The 22287-nt window shown below is 43.4% G+C and overlaps 1 protein-coding gene and 1 long non-coding RNA gene across 3 annotated transcripts in view; both read left to right on the top strand.

Moving 5' to 3' along the window:
• klf8 (Kruppel like factor 8) overlaps positions 1-6348 on the top strand; it is a 68748-nt gene extending 62400 nt beyond the window's left edge. For both annotated transcript variants that reach the window (XM_074612148.1, XM_074612147.1), the window contains exon 7: positions 54-6348. In XM_074612148.1, coding sequence (XP_074468249.1) covers positions 54-235 — 182 coding nt within the window. In that variant the 3' untranslated portion in view covers positions 236-6348. The remainder of the gene's footprint in view (positions 1-53) is intronic.
• LOC141752250 (uncharacterized) overlaps positions 1-22287 on the top strand; it is a 423479-nt gene that overhangs the window by 332642 nt on the left and 68550 nt on the right. The gene's annotated exons all lie outside the window — the stretch shown is intronic.

Here is a 22287-nt window from a genome sequence, read left to right as displayed (position 1 = left end):
CAACTTCCTTTCCTCTCCCCTAACTCCTCTCCTTGTGTCCTTGCCTCCTCCAGGAGAGAAGCCCTACCACTGCACCTGGGAGGGCTGCACCTGGCGCTTCGCCCGCTCCGACGAGCTGACTCGACATTTCCGCAAGCACACCGGAATCAAACCTTTCCGCTGCACTGAGTGCGACCGCTCCTTCTCCCGGTCCGACCACCTCTCCCTGCACCGCCGCCGCCACGTCATGATGTGAACTCTGACCTCCGAACACCCCCCCACAGCTCCCCTACAAACCAACCTCTCACCCCTTGACAAAGTCCCTCACAGCACATCTTGTACCAGTGCCCCCTCCCTGCCCCACATCTGGATTGGAATCAGCTGATAAAAAAGACACTGTACCTCCTTCCTCCTCCTCCTCCTCCTCCTCTTCATCTTGAAATCACAGGAATATCAGGAATGCGTCTGTGCATTTGTGTGTGTGTGTGCACAGTGGAGGTTCGTCATCATCATCACCATCATCACCGTCCATCCAACTCATAAACAGTCCCCTCCCCACCATCCTCCAACTAACTCCACCCGTCACACAAGACGTCTCCTCCTCAGACAGAAGGATGGACTGAAGGGACGTCCATCCATTCATCACATCCATCCATCCAAAGGAGAGGAGGAGGAGGAGGAGGAGGAGGAGGAGGAGGAGGAGGAGGAGGAGGAGGAGGAGGAGTGACATGTGTGTTGTTTTTGAAGGGGATGTCACTTCAGCTGCCCAGACAATATTCATTCTGTACATATCCAGAGTTGGGAGCTTATGTGACTCCCAAAAAATGCCTCAAATAGTCCCTTGTCAGCACGGGAACTTTTCCAGGAACTTTATTGATCTAAATCAGGAGCTATCTGATCAAAGAACAGGTAAATAAGACTACAAAAAGTCTGATATTTGATCGGTGCTGTGGACACATTTCGGTTGGTACCAAAAAAGTATTAAAATTCAATTCCTTGGCACAGAGTTGCTGAGCCCCCCAAAAAAGTCCCTGCTTGTCTAATGGCCCAGGAACTATCGGGGTGTTGCAGTAATAAATAAAAAAACCAACACAATGATTCTGGTTTTGTTTCATCACGTGCAAAATTGTGTCTCAAACAAATACGCAATTGGACTTCTTTGCCGGGTTTTCCAGAAGCAGTGGAAATGTGCAAAAGATGTTCTTATAGTTCCTGGTACTGTTTGTTTGAAAAGGGTCTAAAACAACCAGTTTGATTCTATCAATTTGTAATCACAAACTAAACTATAATGGATGTTGAAAGTAAAGGCTTCCCTTCTGTGTGCATATCAGTACACAGCAGCTGAAGTGACGTCAAACAGATGTTTCCTCTTTTTGGAAAACATCTGTCTGAGGATCTAAAAGTAGATTTATTTGTCCCCACCCCTATCACCTCCCTCTCCTGGTACAGGGAGCTACAAGACTGTGAACTTTATAAACATTTGTTTTCATTGTATCAATCAAATTATTGTCATTTGCGTGTTCTCCCCCCGCACACACCTCCCTGATTGTTCTTCGATAACAGTATTTGCTTTTTAATGCGTCGTTGTTGCTGTCGTCTTCTGAAATACGGCCTTCAGTTCTGTCTTTTCTTTTCCCTTCTTCTTCTTCGCCAGGTTTGGCACTCTTAACAGAATGGCATCCTTTCTAAGAAAAAACTAATCCAGATCCTTTTTGTTGTTGTTGTTGTTGTTGAGGCTGTAAAAGACCGAGGAGACACAAATAGTTTGAGATTACAAGTAAAACTCTCGCGCAGGGAATAGGGGAGCTTTTCTGAGTGTGTGTGTTTTGCGTGCGTTGTTCGTGTGTGTGTGTGTGTGTGTGTGTGTCTGAGGGTGAGTGTGCATGTTTTGAGACAAACACATAATCAGAATTTAAGATTTTTACGAGTGTGTGTTCCGGGCACTTGTTGTTCTTTTACCTCTTGCCCGTTGAGCCTTAATAACTGAAGTCAATCTGTAAGGGCGAAACCAGAACCGCTGACACGCTGCGTTTATTAAGACTCTGTTTGTTCATGAGGACCTGTTCTTTGCAGCGTTGGCTTGTTTATCCGCATTGCTTTCTGTGGAGAGGACGTTCCATTACTTGAAACCAAACCAAGAAGTTAAAGGTGCTACGTGTTGGACCTTTAAAATTCACATTTTTTATTTGGAGACAAAAGTGCCGTGTAAACAGCCTGTTGCTACTGGGGAAGCCTGTCACAGTGTTTGCAGGCTTCTACTCACTATTTTACATTGTGACCAGCAGTTAAGACGCAATCACACCGAGGCATGTCGCTACAGGCGCGATCGCTTCATAATCAAAAGCGTCAGACAAAACATTGTGCTGCGCCAGGGCTGTGTGCGCAACCGGGCGATCAAATGTGACTAACGGGGTGGTAAAAAAATGGATCCAAGCAGCCGTTGCTGTGCTATTGATTTATTTATATAGTTTATCGTAATTAAATGCAGCTATTATCAACCTTTCGTCTGCATTTGCCGTTGTCCCACTATTCCTACCGCATCTACCGGAAAACAGGAAGGAAGTGGTAAAGCCCGCCTCTTGCTTGATGTGATTGGCTGCCTGGGCCTAGTGTGATACTGACGAGCGGTGCAAATCCACGCTGAAAAGTTAAGAATATTCGAACTTGTAAGGCGTATCTGAAAAACACACGTACCATAGGAAAACAATGGTTTAGCTGACGAAGCGCCTCGGTGTGTGATCAGGCAGGAAATCTGCTGGATTGCCTTTTTTTTGGGCACAAAACCTGAAGAGGGCGCTCCAGAGAGAGCAGATTTAAAGCTTCTAGATAGTTTGATGATTGCAGAAGAGAAAAATCAAGTTAAGGATAGTTGATTATGGAAATCGCTGCAGTGACCGTCTCCTTTCAAACACAAATATTTTGAACAAAAACAGCAGAAAGCATCGTGAACGCATCCCTGAAACACCCCAACAATGTCAAACGCTGGTTTCATGACCTCACAACAAGGAGTCGACATGGCGTGTCAGCGGTTCTGGGAGAAACCAGGCACTGTGTCGGGCTGTCAGGGTCCGGTGTGCCTGCGATTTAAACCACGGGGAAACTAAGCGCTCTCCTCACTAGCATTTCTACCAGGGGGGGTCAGTTCTCTTTCAACTGAGTTTCAGATGATTTAATGCCTCAAAAAACTAATTCCCTATAAAGTCTAACAGTTGTTTTGTTGTCTTAAACCTTCCTGACGCACCTCCCCTCATATCAAACTGCTCATCCTTTAACAGCAGTTGGAAGAGAATTGACCCCCTCTAAACCCCACATGTGTCCATGTCTTAAAGTGGGCTGTTTTTCAGCTCCTATTCTGGGCTGAACTTGATTATTATGCAACATAACGCAGACCTCACTCCAAAGCAGCTCTTCTGAACTCCGCAGTAGCTGGTAGTCGTAACAAGAACCTCCGGTTGCGTAGAAGCCTGTGCCGTCGATCGCCGAACAAAGCCACCTCAGAGGAAGTGACGTCTTAATCAATGGGCCGAGTACGTGATCAATCGAACACGCTTATCACGATCCTGATACTTTACAAGCTAATTTTGCTTTTTGCGGCGCTGTTCTCGTCGGCCGTTCGGAGTTACTGTTGTTGTTGTCATTTCAAACGCTAGTAAGCGAGAGCTAAATGTTAAACACCTGACCTTTCACAGTATCAGAAGTGAGATGGACGAGCAGGCTTCCTGTGAGCTGAGTGCATGCCACAAACTCTTACTCTCACTGCAAAAGAATATCCACAAAGTCACTGAATCTGGTTTGAATTCAGTCACTTGTTTGGAGGGATTTTGTTCTTTTTTTTTGCAGTGCAGAGTAACGCAAAGTTCCCGTTTCTCTTCACACCCCCCCGCCACCCTCTGCTTCAACTGAAAAAACAAACATAGTTACTAAGCACATCTTTCTAGAAGAGTATATGCATTTGATTGCAATTTTCTTTCTTTTGTAAACTGTTGATAAAGACATTAAGGACAATGACAAATAATTAAGATAAATCCATGTACATAACTGTATATAATCAAAAAGTGCAGAGTAAATGTAACGGGTGAATTTCTATTTTTAACACTGACTAGATAATGTGAAAAAAATCTTTTTTCTTTTCTTCTTCCTCTGTTGGTTTGATGAAATGTGTTTCATCATGTGTTGTTTTCTTTTCAAATCTAATAAGACATTTGTTTCGTAGTTTCTTAAAAACAAAAAAAAAAACAATTGGTCCCACTTGTGTTGTGCACACTTGTTGCATGGAGAGTAGCCTTCTTGTTTTCTTATAGTGACGTTGGTGAGCATGTCGGTGTGTGTGAGACTGTGGGCTTCCCACAACATTGATGACCTGAGGGGGAAAAAAACCCACATTGAAAATTATTAAATAAGGATCCATTTATTATTATTATTATTATAACAGAGCTTGATGTTTCTGCACTGGACCTCATTTAAAATATCACTAAAAGCAGTCATAACAGTGGTTATTTTGGATTTGATTGTTGGTTTCAGCTCAGTCGCCAGGAAAAAATGTTGCCGTTGTTCGTTTCTGCGAACCCCGGATACGTTGAATGTGGACGTTTTTGCAGCAGGTGACGCAGCATATCGAGCTACCGTTATTAAAAGTTACATCGTATAATAAGGTTGTGTCTATAAGGTAACCCACAAATTGCGAAAGGTGAGGTCAATGCCTTAAGCCTTCATTATGCTCCCGAACGGACGCGTACACGGACAGCCGCAGACACCGCGGACGCGCAGTAGTTCTGTTACCGTCCGCTCAGATGCACAGTAGATTGCTAGGCCATCACCTGTGCATACAGGTCCGTGCGGTCACAACAAGTTGCCGGTACGTGGACATCTGCACTAGTCTAGGCGTACGCCCTCACGTACTCGCAGACGCTCAAAGCATAATATAGGCTTAACCATCATCCGTGTTACCTTCTAGACACAATCGTATGATAACGAGTATCACACACCCAGGAGGCTGCTGTTTGTGTCCCGTGTGAAACTAAAAGTAAACGCTGACTTTACGCTTGTTATGTAACGTTACTTAAGAAAGGGTCGTGTCTAGAAGGTAACCCGAGACTTGCTGTCCGATGACCTTCCCTTAACTTAACTATTCAAGAGTTCCCCAACTCGTGGGTTACCTTCTAGACATGATCGTAAGAAAGTTCGCTAAGGGCGGTTGGTATTTATTTACGCCACTTACAATGTTACGTTGTTATCTTAACACAAACCATGATCTTTTTTCTAACCATAACCAAGTAGTTTTGTTGCCTAAACCTAACCAATCGTTTCACAACGTTAACCACGTGACATTGTGCATTTCTGCAAGCGTGATATGAGACTGATATGAGACGTATTTATGGTTCAGAAACGTCCACATTTAACGTATGCCAACATGTTTCCTGGCGACTGGGTTGTCGGTTTTACATCTCCAGACTCACAGCAGCTTGATTATGTTGAAAAGTAAAAAGTAGTAGATATACAAAACATATCCAACCTGTTGTACATCTTGTTCTATTATGAGGAAAAAAAGGAAACAACCCCGTTTCCACAATTAAAATATGCTCATTAATTGAAGGAGTAAAAGTTTGACAGAGAATGTTTATTAGATGGATCCTTTTATTTCTAGGAACATTTACCCCACGTAGCACACGTATGTGCCATTATGAACTAAAAAATGATAATGGCCCATCGCTTTACAAGCACACTGATCAGCTCTGGTGATCGTTATAGCAGATTAGTATTTTCTACACGGAGACACTGAACCCTCCAGTGTCAGTTATTCCACCTCAGATTCTGCTGACGGCGAAGTCTTTTCGTCGTCGCAGGGAGACTGATGCATGTGTTCGTGTTTTTCCTGCTTCCTGTTGGTTTTTTTTGCGTTTTGTGCGAAGCTTGGTTTCCCTCGGTATTCTTCTAAATATTCTGTTCATGTGTAAAAGCAGAACTGGTCATCTGCGTACAGACAGTGAAACCCCCACTGAGACCTTGTTCACGTCTGAGGGTGACGTCACTGACTGTGTCCGTCTGTGTGCCTCGACTCACCTCTGCAAAATCAGAAATTTTAGGTATTTTCTATTGAATGCAGTAACTTATGGGCCAGTACTATATTTACTCAGTGCAATGCAGTTATCATTATAATAATACAATTATTAATAATATTTTTTTTTTCTTTTTGTTCTTTTTTGTATTTGTACAGAACAAATGTGTAAAGATCAGTGAGGAAAACGTGAGCTTTTTGATACTGTGACTCATAGTGTTTAAAAGTCAGTTTGTCCCTGTACAGTTGTGATTATTTCCCCCTTCCTCCCTTCTTCTTTTATAGAATAAAACAATGTTTTTGGTGCAATTTAATGCCTGCTGTCTCTGTGTTGTTTGTCATATTATGGAATCCAGTGGTTTATCTGGAAGAGGTCAAGAGTCAAATTATATTTTTATGAATTTCTGCGAAAATAAATAGAAGCAGATTTATTTATTTATTTTACAATGTGAATGAAATATGTTTTTTTAATGTTTTCATACCTCCTTTCTCGTGAACACAATATCTCAGGAACGCCTGGAGGGAATTTCTTCAAATTTGGCACAAATGTCCATCTGGACTCTAGGAAGAACTGATTAGATTTTGGTCGTCGGAGGTCACTGCGACCTCACAAAACACGTTTTTCACACAAATATCTAACAGGATAAAATGATGACATTCTGACATTTTAATTCCTCTCGGACGAATAAACAAACAGGAAGGATTTTATATCAGTGAGTTACAGATTTGTTGAAATAAACGTATATTTAATGAAGCACTGGAGCTAGCAGATAGAATATGTGTGATAAAATGTGTGATAATATGTTTTAACTTTGAAATTATAAGAGGAATTTAACGAGAATTAAAAAAGAAAAGTTCATTATTGTTCATTATATGATGGCGGCATTAATATTTTACTCTTTATTGCATTAATAATACCATGTTCTGAGCTGAATGTTATCCCAGTGGATCACTGTCAGTGTTTTACCTTGAGCGCCCCTTTTCTATCATTGAGTAAACTCACTAAGTGACATATTTTATGGTTATTTCATATTATATTCAATGCAGAACAATAGATAATACAGCACAGAAAAACTGATAAACTGTACAATTAACCCAAAGAGTGAACGCAATAACTGCAGGAAGTTTGTGTAAAACAAGCAATTTGAATGACGATTATTTCCTGTGAATATTAATAATAATTAATCATTATATTAATACAATTCTCTCTCTGTCTGTCTTTTGAAGTTATAACAATCCTACATACTTAATAGGCTTCTTTTTTGAAAAAGTCAGTGTAATTGCATACTTTTCTAATGCAAGACGAGGCTGTTCAACAGAGAAGGAAGGCTCTGTGAATATAACTTGTATTCAGGTCTTCCCTGTGCCCTTATCCCGTTTATATAATAAATAATAATACAAACTTTAAAAATAACTATTTCATTTAGTTTTCCTCACAGAAACAAATGAAATACTGAGATATAGGCCAACTGTATATTTTTAAGAAAAGTTGTCTTGCACCCCTTAAAATCAATAAGGCCTCGCATCCCCCCGTGAGGCTTTGGCGGCCCCTAGTGAGTGTCGGGACCCCCAGGTTGGGAACCAGTGGTGTAGTCTGACACGATAAACTTGCAAGTGAAGACGTCCTCCACAAGAGGGAGCACTATAACAGAGGATGAGGGAGGGGGACGACTGAAGGAATCCCACCAGTGAAGAGGCAGAGGCATGGTCAGCAGAGGTCCTAGTAATACTACTACTAATATTATTATTATTAATAATGATAATAATAACTAGCTCATTTTAAATGTAAATTACTCTTAAAAAGTCCCTGACCTTCTGTTAACAAAAACAAAAAGTTGGATCATCCATTTGCAGTTCAAAGAGAAGAACACTGAGATCAAACTAGGTTAATAAATAAAAATCTTACAGAATAAAGTGCATGAACAAAGTCATAAAAACCTCATTGTGTGTGTGTGTGTGTGTGTGTGTTTGTTGGCTCTGAATGAACCTCTCTTTGCCGTTTACTTTAAATGGGTTTATTAGCCTCCTGCAGTCATGATCAGGCCAATCATTAACACGCACAGCGTCAGTCGTTGCATTCATACAGATGGAGACGGAGACAGACACATACACACCATATAAATGCAATAAAAGAACAAGACTTTGGCGGCTTAACGATGTCGGATCACTGCGGTGAATCATCGTACCGGTTTGCTGCCGACCTGCTTCTTTTTGGACACAAAACCTGTCCGGATAGTTCAGAGGAGAGAGTCTTCTTTTGAACTGTTTGTGCAGCGATTAAGAGCAGGATTCAGATGTTTTCATGAGACAGTGAATGCATATTTACAGTTTAACTGGACGGATGTAGTTAACGTGTGTTGTATCAGCAACCAAATCTAGGTTTATTACAATTGTGCAATTGCCGCTGACAACTCTCTCCGACTCTCCAACCCACTCACTGTGACTCAGTGAACTGTATAACAAATGAGTTCCCCACATTGGTTCAGACCAGTTTAAAACCACCCACAGGAAATCAACAGCTTTGTCTCCCTTCAATTGTCAAACAAACTTTTGAAAAGTTGCAAAAAAAGAAACGCAAATTAGTGTTTCATTTACGAAAAGCGTGACATAAAGTGAGACAGACCTCTCTGGTACCCATCCTACTGACACTAGTAGACGTAGGATGTTTGTCATTATTCTAATTCATGCTTCCTCATGTCCTCTCTCTTCCCGTGACCCAGAGATGCAACTAAGAGATGATTGAGGAGAGGGGAGGCTTCTGAAGGAGCTGAGAGCGAGGAAACACCGGCGTATCCTTTGAGGAAGTCTTTTCGACGTAAATATTCCTGAAATAATAGACAGGTCAGCCCATTCTCCCAGGAGCACCCTAAAGAAAAGCCCTGTTCAGACCTGGCATTCAAATGCGTCCCGAGTGATCCGGACACAAGTGGACAGCTTTAAGTACGTCTGTTCACACCTGGCATTAGAATGCGTCTCCACATGCGTCTTGAGTGGCCACTTGTGATCCGATCTCACTTCCCCGCTCTATATGCAAATAAACACGTAGTAAACACACGGCTAATACAGAAGACGTTGTGACGTAATATTACCTGAATGTCAGTGGTAATATGCTACATATTCAACCATTCTGGTACATTTTAATAACGTCAAAATAAAAGGTTATTGTCCTTAATGTGGCCCAGACCACCTCTGAATGTGGTCTGAAAGATTCGATCTCAATGCGTCTTGAGTGCGTTCACACTTGTACTTAGAGCTGTCCACTTGTGATCGGATCACTGAGGACGCATGTTAATACCAGGTCTGAACAGTTCTGAGGGTGGCAGTAGCTCAGTCCATTGGGACTTGACTTGAGAACAAAAGGGTTTGCCGGTTCTCAAGTCCAGCTCGGACCAAGTACGGAGTGTGGACTGGCAGCTGGAGAGGTGCCAGTTGACGTCCTGGGCACCGCCGATGTGCCCTTGATTAAGGCACCGAACCACCAACCTCTAGAGGGATTAATAAAGTTTGCCTTCCTTCTTCTGAAAGGAAGTTGGCTGTCTGATTGATATGGATCTGTCCATCCCAAAGCACATTTTGATGCCACACGTTGGTTAACTTGCAAAAAGCTGTGATCATGGACGACAGGACTTCTACTCCTGAGAACATGACCGAGCTTAAGCGCAGACAGACAGACAGACAGACCGCCATAGGCCGTTTGTTTTGACATCATAATACAACATATACTTTGTGGGTTTGGTGGGTTGTCCGAGCAGTTCTTTGCCAAACCGTATAGCCCGGAGAACAATACAGCAGATCCCTGCATGTCTGAGTGACAAGTCACAGTCTGCAGGCGCTGTGGGCTGTTCTGACAGACGTGTTGGCTGCTTTCCCTTTTCCATTTCATCATGTCTCATCTGGGCATGGCATGATGTCTTTGCAGCAGCAGCAGCACTGTGCCACACATGTAAACGGTTAAAAACAACGCCTAAACAGCAATACCGGTCCAGCCACGTCGTTGACAACAGGATCTTTACCTTGAGTCTACTTTGACTGAGATCTTGTTGTCCCAGTTTTATTTCTACCGTTACCTGTAATGTTTTCTTTGCACAAGTGTTCAAAGAAAACAAACATGTCTAATGAAGCAATCCATCCCGAACACGTCATTCCTCACTGTACTTCCTGAATATTTTAAGTCTGACATCCTGGTACAAGTTAGACAATGCACAAGGGATCTTTCTGATTTGGAACAGTGTGTAGCATTTATTATTAGTGGGATCTATTGGCAGAAATGGAATATAATATTGATAAGTATGTCCTTTAGTGTATAATCACCTGGAAATATGAGTCGTTTATTTCTACATATGGAGCGGGTCCTCCAAATGGACAAACCTTGGCACACGGGAGAAGTTGGTTGCAATCTGCAACCTCACCGCTGGATGCCACCAAGTCCTACACACTGCACCTTTAATGATCTTAAAGATTGAAAACCCAACATGTTCTCATCCCAACTCATCACATACTGACTGTAAGGTTGGCCGAGTGGCTAAGGCGTAAAAACTGAGAAAAATTCCAGTTAAGCGGTCCAGGTGTATTTATTAACACTTAGTGGAAACCAACAATCCAGTGCAAAAATAGGTACAGTGCAGGCCTGGCATCCAGGAAACAGGTTCTTCCAAAATAATGAAAAATATAAGCAAAATGACAAAAATATATATCAAGATACAGCATAGGCTATGCCCCTTTAAATGTTGGGCCCTTGCGGCTCTACAATATGGCTTGTCTCTCATCAGAGGTTTGCTCTCCACTGACCCCTCCTCCAGGTATTCCAGCCTCCTCTTTTATGAAGCTGGATCCTACTAAGTAAAACAAATAATAATTAATAATCAATCAAACAACAGCATAATAATATCCAGTCCAAAAATAGGACATAATTTAGAATTAAATTATAAACCATTTAATATAACATTTTGAGGCAAGTAATTATTCAAACTAATTAAAATTACCTTGCCTATTATCAACCCCCCCAAACACCCCTCCAACTCTACTGTACTTGGTACCTTCTCTGGAAACCCCCCTTACATAAGCTATTGGTACGCTCCTGTTCGGTTTCGGCAGTCCAGGTCTAAACCAAGGAGCGCATCTACAGCAGAGAAGAAAGGGTGACAAACCATTTACTGAACATCCATTTTACAATAAATGGAAATGTTCAATATTAATACTTATGCCTGTGTGTAATTCATAATACATTTTTACTTTGTATCACTATGACCCCCATTAAGAAATTGATTACTTTGTCGGCGGGTCTCCCGACATTTAGAAGTACTGATGCTACAGTAACACTTAACCCCGACACCTCCAAGCCGGCTTGATTTAATATATTATGATGGAGGTGGCGTTACAGTGTGTGTGCGTTGCATCTTCCTTTACAGGGCACGGTCTAACCCGTGACATTTCCCCCCCCTTCTGAAGACGACCCCTGTGGAGTCCTAGAAAGGAAGTCCGCTGTGCAGTTTTCCGTTCCCTTCCTGTAATGGACTACAAAGTCAAACGGCTGTAGTGCGAGGAACCACCTAGTGATTCTGGAGTTGGTGTCCTTCATGTCTTTCAGCCAGGTCAGTGCACGATGGTCTGTCTCCAGGGTGAACTTCCTCCCTAACAAGTAGTACTTCAGGGAGTCCAGTGCCCATTTGATGGCAAGACATTCCTTCTCCACCACAGAGTATCTGCCTTCATGCTTGAGGAGCTTCCTGCTTATGTATGCGATGGGCTGGAGGTCTTCTGGTTCTCCTTGCAGCAACACTGCTCCAATGCCAACCTCCGATGCATCCGTCTGGACTGTGAAATGCCTCTCAAAATCTGGGCTTTTCAGAAGGGGCCCCTTGCACAGGGAGTCCTTCAGGCTCTGGAAGGCCTCCTCACATTCCTCTGTCCACTTCACCCTGTTGGGCTCGTTCTTCCTGGTGAGGTTTGTGAGGGGCGCCGAGATGGTTGAAAAACAGGGTATGAACCGACTATACCAGCCAACCAGGCCCATGAAGGACTTTACCTGAGTCTTGGTAGTGGGCCTCTCAGCCAACTTGACGGCTTCCACCTTCCCCACTTGTGGTCGGATTACCCCCTTTCCCAGCACAAAACCTAAGTACTGCGTCTCTCGCTTGGCCAGAGAGCACTTGTCAGTACGAATGGTCAAGCCTGCCTCTTTGATTTTGAGCAATACTGTCTGCAGCTGACTCAGATGTTCTTCCCAGGAGTCGCTGAATACCACAATGTCATCAAGGTAGGCTGCCGCAAACGACTCTGTGCCTGCCAGGACCTTGTCCATCAACCGCTGGAAAGTAGCAGGGGCACCATGAAGACCAAAGGGAAGGACAGTGAATTGAAAATGTCCAAAAGGTGTTCTGAATGCTGTGATTTCTCTGCTCTCTGGGTTGAGGGGAACCTGCCAGTAGCCCTTACACAGGTCGAGAGTGCTGATGTAGCTCGAAACCCCAATCCTCTCCACCAGATCATCAATCCTCGGCATGGGATACAAGTCAAATTTACTGATGCCATTCACCTTCCTGAAATCCAAACAGAACCTCAGTGTGCCATCCTTCTTGGGAACCAAGATGATTGGGCTGCTCCACTCACTGGAGGACGGCTCAATAACCCTCAGTTCCCTCATCACCTCTATCTCCCTCTTCAACACTGGAAGCAGGCGTTCTGGGACCCTGTAGACAGGCTGGCGAAGGGGCTTTGGATCCTTTAAGATGATGTGGTGGTGGGTGAGTTCTGTGCGGCCAGGAGTTTCCTGGAACAGGTGCAGGGGCAAGATTTGAAGGAGCTCCTTCCTCTGCTCCTCTTCCAGGTGGCTCAGCTCCAGCTGTGGCTTCCCCTCTGGTCCTGGTAGGTACTGCTCCACTAGTTCCTCTTCCTCCCTCACAGCCTTGATGAATAGAGAGTGTATAGCTGGTGGCGAAGGAATAGGACGAGGATGCCATTTCTTGAGCATGTTAATGTGGAAAGTCTGCAAAGGCTGTCGCCGATCAGGCATGTGGATCTGGTACGTCACAGGACCCATCTTCTGTTTGACCTGGTAGGGCCCCTTCCACTTTGCCAACAGCTTGTGCTCTGATGTAGGCAACAGTAGCAGGACTTCCTCACCGGGTTCAAAACTTCGTTTTCTGGCTGACCGGTCGTACCATTCCTTCTGTTTCCCCTGTGCATGGAGAAGGTTCTCTCTGGCGATTGCTGTGGACTTCATGAGCTGCTCTCTCATCTCCAGGACATAAGAGACTATGTTCATGTCCTTTGGTTTCCCAGGCCCCTCCCAGGCTTCACGGAGCACATCCAAGGGACCTCTGACCTGGTGGGCATAAAGCAGCTCAAAAGGTGAAAACCCCGTTGAGGCCTGGGGGACCTCACGGTACGCAAACAAAAGAAATGGCAGCCATTTGTCCCAGTCCTTTCCAGTCTCTGACACAAACTTCCTGAGCATTCCCTTGAGCGTCTGGTTGAAACGCTCCACCAAGCCATCTGTCTGAGGGTGGTAGGGGGTAGTCCTCACTCTCTTAATCCCTAAAATCTGGTAAACCTGCGAGAGTGTGCGACTCATAAAGTTGGGACCCTGATCTGTCAACACCTCCTTGGGAATCCCTACTTGAGAAAAGAATTTCAGCATGGCTGAGGCTACCTGCTTAGCTGTCACTTCTCTCAAAGGGAAAGCCTCAGGGTATCTGGTGGCATAGTCACTAATGACCAGAATAAACTTGTTCCCTGCCTTGCTCCTCTCTAACGGGCCCACTACATCTACTCCTATGCGTTCAAATGGAGTACTAATGACAGGAAGAGGGACAAGTGGTACAGGGGCAGTAGCTTTCCCTGCTGTCAACTGACATACTGGACAGGTTTTACAGTATTCTTTGACCTGGCTGTACATCCCTGGCCAGTAAAACCTTTTGGAGATCCTCATAAAGGTTTTCATAAAGCCTAAGTGACCAGCCCAAGGGACTGTGTGACCTACCCTTAAAACTTCCTCTCTACAGGACTTGGGAAGGACTAGCTGTCTGCCAACATCACTTTGTCTGTAAAGAAGGTCATTCTCAATTAGCAACTGCTCACTGAGGGAAGAAATTGAGGGGTCCTTCTCTGCCTCCTTAAAACAGTGTACCAGAGTGGGGTCTTCACGCTGCTGCTTAGCAAGGTCACTGGGCAACGACTCTACCTGTAGCTCCGGGCCTGACAGTTCTTGCCCTGTCTGCTCTGTTAGCTGCGGCATAAGTTCCCACACTTGCTGTCTGCGCCTCTCCAATCTGTCCTCCTGTGTGACTGTGGGCCCTACTTCAACCTCCTCTCCCTGAAACGGTAATAACTGTAGTGTGTCCATTTGAGTTTCTGGTATTCTGGGAAGGGGTGTTGTTACTGGCCCTGCCTCAGGTGCAATGAATGGCTCTGCCAGCTGTGTCACTAACCCCACTGGTGGTGGTGCTTCAGGAGCTTGATCAACTGCAACCTGCTTTGTTTTAGAACGTGTAACTGCACCACAAAACCTTCCCTTGCTCTCATGGATGAGGTCATACAGGACTGGTAGATCTGTCCCTAGCAGGATGGGGTAGGGCAATTCTGGGGCAATACCAACTTTCATGAGGTAAACCTGTCCTTTAGCCTCAATGTAAACCTCAGCTGTAGGGGCCTGTTCCTCATGTCCATGGACACAGATGACTGGGACTGTTTCTCCCTCAGTCCACAACTCCCTCGGCACAAGCTGAGACTGAACAAGGGACTGAGAACATCCTGTGTCTAACAGAGCTATATGGGGTTTACCATTTAACTGCACTGTGGCCAGAGGAGACTGCTCTTCAGAGGAAACAACTAACTCAGGTCTAGGGACATAACAGAGACTGGTGGCTTTGTGTTTTCTAATGGGGCAAACTGGACGTGTATGGCCTGACTCACCACAATTGTAACAAACCACCTGTGGCTTGTCGCTTACCTGAGTCTTGTTCCTAGTACTCTCCTGGAACACTGGTCTGCTAGGTCTATGCTGACTAGGAAAGAAAGTGACTGGACCACCCCCTTTAACCATTACCTCAGACTTACCCCTCGCCTGGCGCAGTCCAGCGTAGTGGTAGTCCCCTGGACTCTTGTGGGCCGAGACATAGATGTCGACCAGCTCCGCCGCTTTTGCCGCTGTCTCAGGATTGTGTTCTTTGACCCAGGTCTTCACCTCTGGGTAGAGGATCCTGAGGTACTGCTCGAGGACGATCTTCTCCAAGATGTCTTCCTTACCGACGGCATCGAAGTCTACCCACTTGCAGAATAAGTCCTTGAGGCGGGTATACAGCTCCTGAGGGGACTCGTCTGCTGGCATGTCCAAGGCCCGGAAGCGCTGCCGATAAGAATCTCTGTTTACTTCATATTTCTTCAACACTGCCTCTTTCAGTCCGTCATAGTCTTGAGTGTGAGCTGGGTCCATAGCTACAAAAGCACTTCTTGCTTTACCAGTTAACAAGGGAATTAGTCGGATGGACCAGTCTCGTCGCGGCCAGTTGTAAACAGTTGCCAATCTTTCAAAAGTTGTGAGAAAATGTTCAATGTCATCGGAGTCCTCCAACCTCCCAAGCTTTGGTTCTCCTCCTGGCACCCTACTTGACCCAGATGATGGCCGCTGTGACGTGCTTGTTTCCATGAGCTGGTCGACCTGGTGGGTTAGGATGCTGAGCTTATGCTCCTGTCTTGCATTTTGCTCCTCCTGCTTCGTTTCCCTCTCCAACTGAAACCGCATGAAAGTTTCAAACATTTTGGCCAGGTTCAAAAAACTTGCCTCCGGGGAAGTGGTTGGGTCCACTATGGGCTGGAAGGCTTCCTTGAGAGCTCCCCCTGTGGCCCCCTCTTCCTCAGGCATGTCTGTTTGCTGCTGCTGCTGCTGCTGTTGCTGCCGTGTCTGCTGGATTTTTGGAGGCATTCTGCCTGTTTTTTCTTTTTCTTCTGACACCACATGTAAGGTTGGCCGAGTGGCTAAGGCGTAAAAACTGAGAAAAATTCCAGTTAAGCGGTCCAGGTGTATTTATTAACACTTAGTGGAAACCAACAATCCAGTGCAAAAATAGGTACAGTGCAGGCCTGGCATCCAGGAAACAGGTTCTTCCAAAATAATGAAAAATATAAGCAAAATGACAAAAATATATATCAAGATACAGCATAGGCTATGCCCCTTTAAATGTTGGGCCCTTGCGGCTCTACAATATGGCTTGTCTCTCATCAGAGGTTTGCTCTCCACTGACCCCTCCTCCAGGTATTCCAGCCTCCTCTTTTATGAAGCTGGATCCTACTAAGTAAAACAAATAATAATTAATAATCAATCAAACAACAGCATAATAATATCCAGTCCAAAAATAGGACATAATTTAGAATTAAATTATAAACCATTTAATATAACATTTTGAGGCAAGTAATTATTCAAACTAATTAAAATTACCTTGCCTATTATCAACCCCCCCAAACACCCCTCCAACTCTACTGTACTTGGTACCTTCTCTGGAAACCCCCCTTACATAAGCTATTGGTACGCTCCTGTTCGGTTTCGGCAGTCCAGGTCTAAACCAAGGAGCGCATCTACAGCAGAGAAGAAAGGGTGACAAACCATTTACTGAACATCCATTTTACAATAAATGGAAATGTTCCATATTAATACTTATGCCTGTGTGTAATTCATAATACATGTTTACTTTGTATCACTATGACCCCCATTAAGAAATTGATTACTTTGTCGGCGGGTCTCCCGACATTTAGAAGTACTGATGCTACAGTAACACTTAACCCCGACACCTCCAAGCCGGCTTGATTTAATATATTATGATGGAGGTGGCGTTACAGTGTGTGTGCATTGCATCTTACTTTACAGGGCACGGTCTAACCCGTGACACTGACGCTTTGTCAGACCCCTCGGCGTCACTTTTTGTTTGCAATTAACACATGCTTAATGTTGTGAATTAAAAAAAAACAATTGCTTAGGTTTAGGCAACAAAACCACTTAGTTAAGTTTAAGAAAAAACAAGATGGTTGGGCTTAAAATTACTACATTTTTACAGTGAAAATGTGACTTGACGTTATGAACACAGGACATGAACCAACAGCTGATTGTAAAGTCTGTAAAGTGAAACTTAACGCACAGGACATGGACAGCGGTCTCCTGGGTGAAAGCCTTGTGTTGTGTCTCTTTCGGTCTTTAAACTACATCACCATAGTCACTTTCCCTGTGCGGTTACTGTTGCCTTGGATGGGTTTACATTGTAGTTAATGGAACGCCCGGTGCATCTCATACTGACTGTAAAGGGTGACCTGTGCGGCGGTATCAAACGCCGACGGCCGTGACAAAGCGTCAGTATTTGACGCCTTGGGAATGACAACAGGCTGAACCATATATTCAGTGTTCTGTACTGGTTGAAATTGTCATTTCGCTGCACGCTTTGTCAACACTTCAAAAAGTTATGTACAAATGCAGCTGGAAAAAAAATGCACTTGGATCAAATAATATATTCTTTAGTCCCCATATAATATTGACCTGTTTGCATGTAGACAAACACACACGCTGGTGTTCACTGAGATAAAGACTCTCTGGGTTACAAATAAATTGGAATTATTTAAATCAGAGTGCATCAGTTGGCATCAGACTGAACTTATTTTAACATGAGTGAATTGTGTTAAACTTGTTTTTCTCAATGAATGACAAAGACGGGAGACAACACGAGTTGGAACTTAATTTCAAATTATAAATGAAAGTAAGAGTAAATCACACAAATGCACCAAACACAACAAACACGTGGCAGCCAGAGGAGAAAAAAGGAGACTGGTTGACTGACTCAGATTTATATTTGCTGCCTCAGTCAGACCAGGTGATGTGAATTCTCTCTGACGACGCTCTGACTCTGCCTCGAGGCTCTGCACGGAGGGAAATCTGTCCAAAGAGGGTCGACACAGTCAATCTTTATGTTGAATGCTCCTGCTGCTTATTCTGACAGTGGTATCATCTCCTGCATGTCACCATTTATATGATAAAACAGAGTGAATTTTCCTCATTTTGTCTGAAGTTAAAGCCCTTGCACACCCGTGCAGGTGTTCGCACTTATTCCAGCTGATTGGAGCTCTGCTCCGGTTAAAGTTGGGTAGAGTTATGATGGGAAATACATGAGGTCACTGAACTCCATAAAGATTTAAAAGGAGTGAGTTGTCTTGTCCTAACCGGTGCAACAAAGTTAACAGCACAGTGAGGGAGAGAAGTCTGCACCAACTCAGAGAGCAGAGAGGAGGTCTAATCATGTGAAGTGAAAACACCCGTGTGGATCGTGAAAGGTAGAAAAGTAGAAAAACAGAAAAACAGAAGACGCAATAAAGTTTGATGGAAGATTTTAATGCACCTTGATGTTGCAGTACCTGTTTCTTTTACTGTAGCTCATCATGCTGCCACCTATAATTAAACACAGTCTCACGGCAGTTTGTGAACTAGTCATGAAATTTAATCTATTTGATTGGTGTACATGAATTTCCCTTTTTTTCCGTGACGTTCAGCACGACTTTCAACAAAATCTTTTTAGTGCAATTTTATTCAAATGTCGAGCAACACGTGACACACATGTCAATTTCTGCTTCAGTCTTTTAAAAATAAAACTACTTAGTTAGGTTTAGGAAAAGATTGTGGTTTGGGTTAAAAATTACACCGGAAAAACGGAGGTTACGTGACAAATAAATCAATGTTGACTTCTGGTTTCATACGAGACACGAACGCCGGTCTCCTGGGCGAAAGTCAAGTGTTTTTTGACCCACCCATCCACCCTGACCTCATCCCTATGTGGTGTTACCCCGCTCTCTATACTTACTGGTTCACAATTACGTGGATTACTTACGAATTGATTTTGTGCGGACCATCATGACAAAACTCGAAACTCTTCACCGTCATTTACGTCCACTAAAAGTACCTGTTTTTGCCACTGACAGGCACAGATTGTTATTATAAGTGTCTGACAACATTATGGAAAGAACCCTACTGAGAAATAAAACCTTTTTCTTACACTTTCCCTGGATCCGGTCTGTTTGTTTGCCCGGGAAGTCTCATTCATCCATTGAAATCTTGCATCCATTGAGTGTTGCATCATCAACATAAATATCAATAAATAAAAAAATACCATCTAAATATTGAGCCATGACACGCACGTTTCCACCGTTGTCTTCCGGCAACAAGTCACATGACACAATTTATTTATTTACTTAACTTTTATTTAATCAGGTAAAACCAACTGAGATAAAATCTCTTTTATGACGGTGACCTGGCCAAGAAGACTGCAAAGTTAAACGTCGAGTGCATTTTGATTTCATACAATAAAAAAAGACAATCTATAACAGAGTAAAGTCCACGCATTGTTGCAAAAACAGCTTGTGGTTAAAACTTCTGTTAACTTTAGTTTAAAACTAAATGTACCAAATGCTACAATAACAAACAGAAGGAGAAAGTTAAAGAAGAACATTATTTCTCTGTAGGGTCCTTTCCATAATGTTGTCAAACACAATTTAGTCAATGGCAATGACAAGCACTTTTAGCGGACGTTAACTGACGTTGAGGAGTTGCCCCGAGCGATTACAGCGTTCTCCTTCAACACTGTACAAATTACAGAAATTGCCGTGCCTATTAGGCTGCACTCACACGAGATCAGGCGTTGCGGTGATTCACCGCAGGGTTGTGCGGCGGCATGGGCGAGTCACTTTAATGGCCCAATAACTGCAATGATTAACGTCTTTTGTTCCTGCTGTATCAACTAATTATGTCTTTTTTTTCAAATCCTTTTGAGTACATTCACATAGAAGATAGTTGATGCCTGGAAATAACCTCTGATTCACATTAAATGTGGCCAAAATTGAACAAATCTGATTAAATTCCCACGGGAACATGTATGCATAGGCTATGTAAAGCAGCGACCATCTGTACGGTGGAATGGGTGAAACATCGCAAGTGACGTACTGTGAATCAGAGCAGGTACATGCATCAACAGAAGAAATCACAGATAGAGGACCTAATTTTACCCTGTAGAGTCTTGACTTGAAAAAAGTTTATTTCGACCTCGGTATCAACTATTCAATTCCATTACATTCAGAGAGATATCTAACTCATCAGAGAGGACTGCAGGCAGCGCTGCAGAATCAGTCGGACAAGTTTTGACAGGAGTTTTAGTGCTTCTACTGTGGAATGAGCAGCGAGCTTCACCGGGCCCTCGGGTGAATGTTCAGGAGACTGAGGCCAAAGAAATGTACCTGAGCAGCAAATGGAAAGACAACTGATTGAAGATAAACAGGTGAGTTATCTGGGTATCTGCAGGGAACAGCCTGTTCTGCTGTCGCTAATTTCAGAGCCTTTTAACATATAATCAAATATGCAAAACACTGATCTATTACGTTCTTTTTTTATTGACTCTGAACAGAATTTCATGGCAATCCATCCTATAGTTGTTGACATTTCACTCAAAAGCACAAATGTCAACCTCAGTAGTCGTGTTTCCATTTGATTGGCAAGCAAATTTTAAGCAAATTTTTTAAATGTTGCAAAAAAGAAATGCAGAACAGGCGTGTTTCCATCAAATGGTTTGGAGCCAATGAACTCGGTTACAGCATGGTTTGGTCAGAAGTTGGCGCTATAGGCTACACATGCCTGTAATCCATCAGTAAACAGAATAGAAGAAGAAGTAGAGACGTTGGTTGGTCTCCTTGGCCATCTAACCATCTACGAGAGAGGTCTTCAGGAATTTGTTTCAATTGGGCACGTTTTCATAGTTCTTTCATGTCAGCTAGTATTGCTCATGTTTCATGTTGTCCAGAGACAAAGACAATATAAATCTATATCCGAGAAGTAGCCAACAGTAGAAACAACTGATCAGTCACATGAGTTAAATGTTTGCTACGCCACGTTTGTACAGTGAAAATCTGACTTGACATCGTGAACATGGGACACGAACGAACAGCTGATTGTAACGTGAGTGAACTTCTCTTTCGCTCTTTAAACTACGGCACTTTCTCTGAGTGTTTACTGTTGCCGCCGATGGGTTTACACTGTAGTTAATGGAAAGCCCGGTGTGTCCATCGCATACTGCCGCTCAAGGGTGCCTTGTGCGGCAGTATGAAACGCCGACGGCGGTAACAAAGCAGTTGTATTTGATTGCCGTTTCCATAATCTATTTAGCACATCAACTAGTTTTCAAAAAGGCAAAAATCACCTCAAGTGAGCATTCAAACTGTTTTGCGCAGTTGAGGAAGTTTTATCGAACTTTTCCGTTTCCATACAGATTTTCTATCTGCAATACTTCAAAATGCAAATAATAAAATACGTTGATGCAAACACGGCTAGTGTGGTGCTAGAGGAAGAATCCACGAATCACCAAAATCATTAGCTTTCATCGTCTGGGAGCCATGGATGTTTGTATTCAATTTTGTGCCAAAACATCTAGTAGATGTTGCGATTGATAAAAAGTCACCAACAGGATTCATCTTCTGGCGACCATGAATGTCTGTCCCATTTGGTTCATGGCAGTCCATTCAACAGTGGATGAGATATATAGATTCTACCATACACATTTCCTTCACAATCACGCCTCACATTAAGTATCTTCGGTGACTCTGGGGAACACGGAGTCTTGAGTCGATTTTGAAATAAGGCTCTGTGGAATAGAACAATGCTTTGACACACGTGCATACACATGCAGAGTACATTACGTGTTAACATTAAGGGCGTTGTCCCAGATAATGAGGCAGATCTCTGAGGCTCCCTGCTCAAAGCATCTTGGCACAAACATAATGATTACTTTCCCTGCCAGCAAAATACAGAGGTGGACTCCACCCTCGCTGCCATTATACCTTCATACTTTGACTTATTCTTCTTGCTTAATTGTTGACTTTCATTCCCCCGTCAGGTTCTTTCATGTCACGCAGCCCCAACGGCGGAGTTACCTTTCACCTGCCACGTCACACAAACACAATCTCTCTAACCTGCTGCGGAGCCATAACGGATCAGAGGAGTCGATGAAGGGGAATCATTAACTCTGCTTCCTCTATGTTTTGGTCAAAAGCTGTCAATATCCTCTTTTTAATGTTTGACCCAATCTATTATCTCCTCACAGATAGCATGTTATCGGAATCATGCAAAAAGAAAAAAAAAAATCACGTGTCCACAAGATAATCAAAGCAAATATATGACTCATCTCACACAATTTACAACTGAACTCTGACACCAAGAAAAGCAATGCCAAAAATTGTAA

This window comes from Sebastes fasciatus, chromosome 16 (assembly GCF_043250625.1).
Source record: "Sebastes fasciatus isolate fSebFas1 chromosome 16, fSebFas1.pri, whole genome shotgun sequence".
NCBI classification, from domain to species: Eukaryota; Metazoa; Chordata; class Actinopteri; order Perciformes; family Sebastidae; genus Sebastes; species Sebastes fasciatus.
This window is presented reverse-complemented; position numbering and strand designations above follow the sequence as displayed.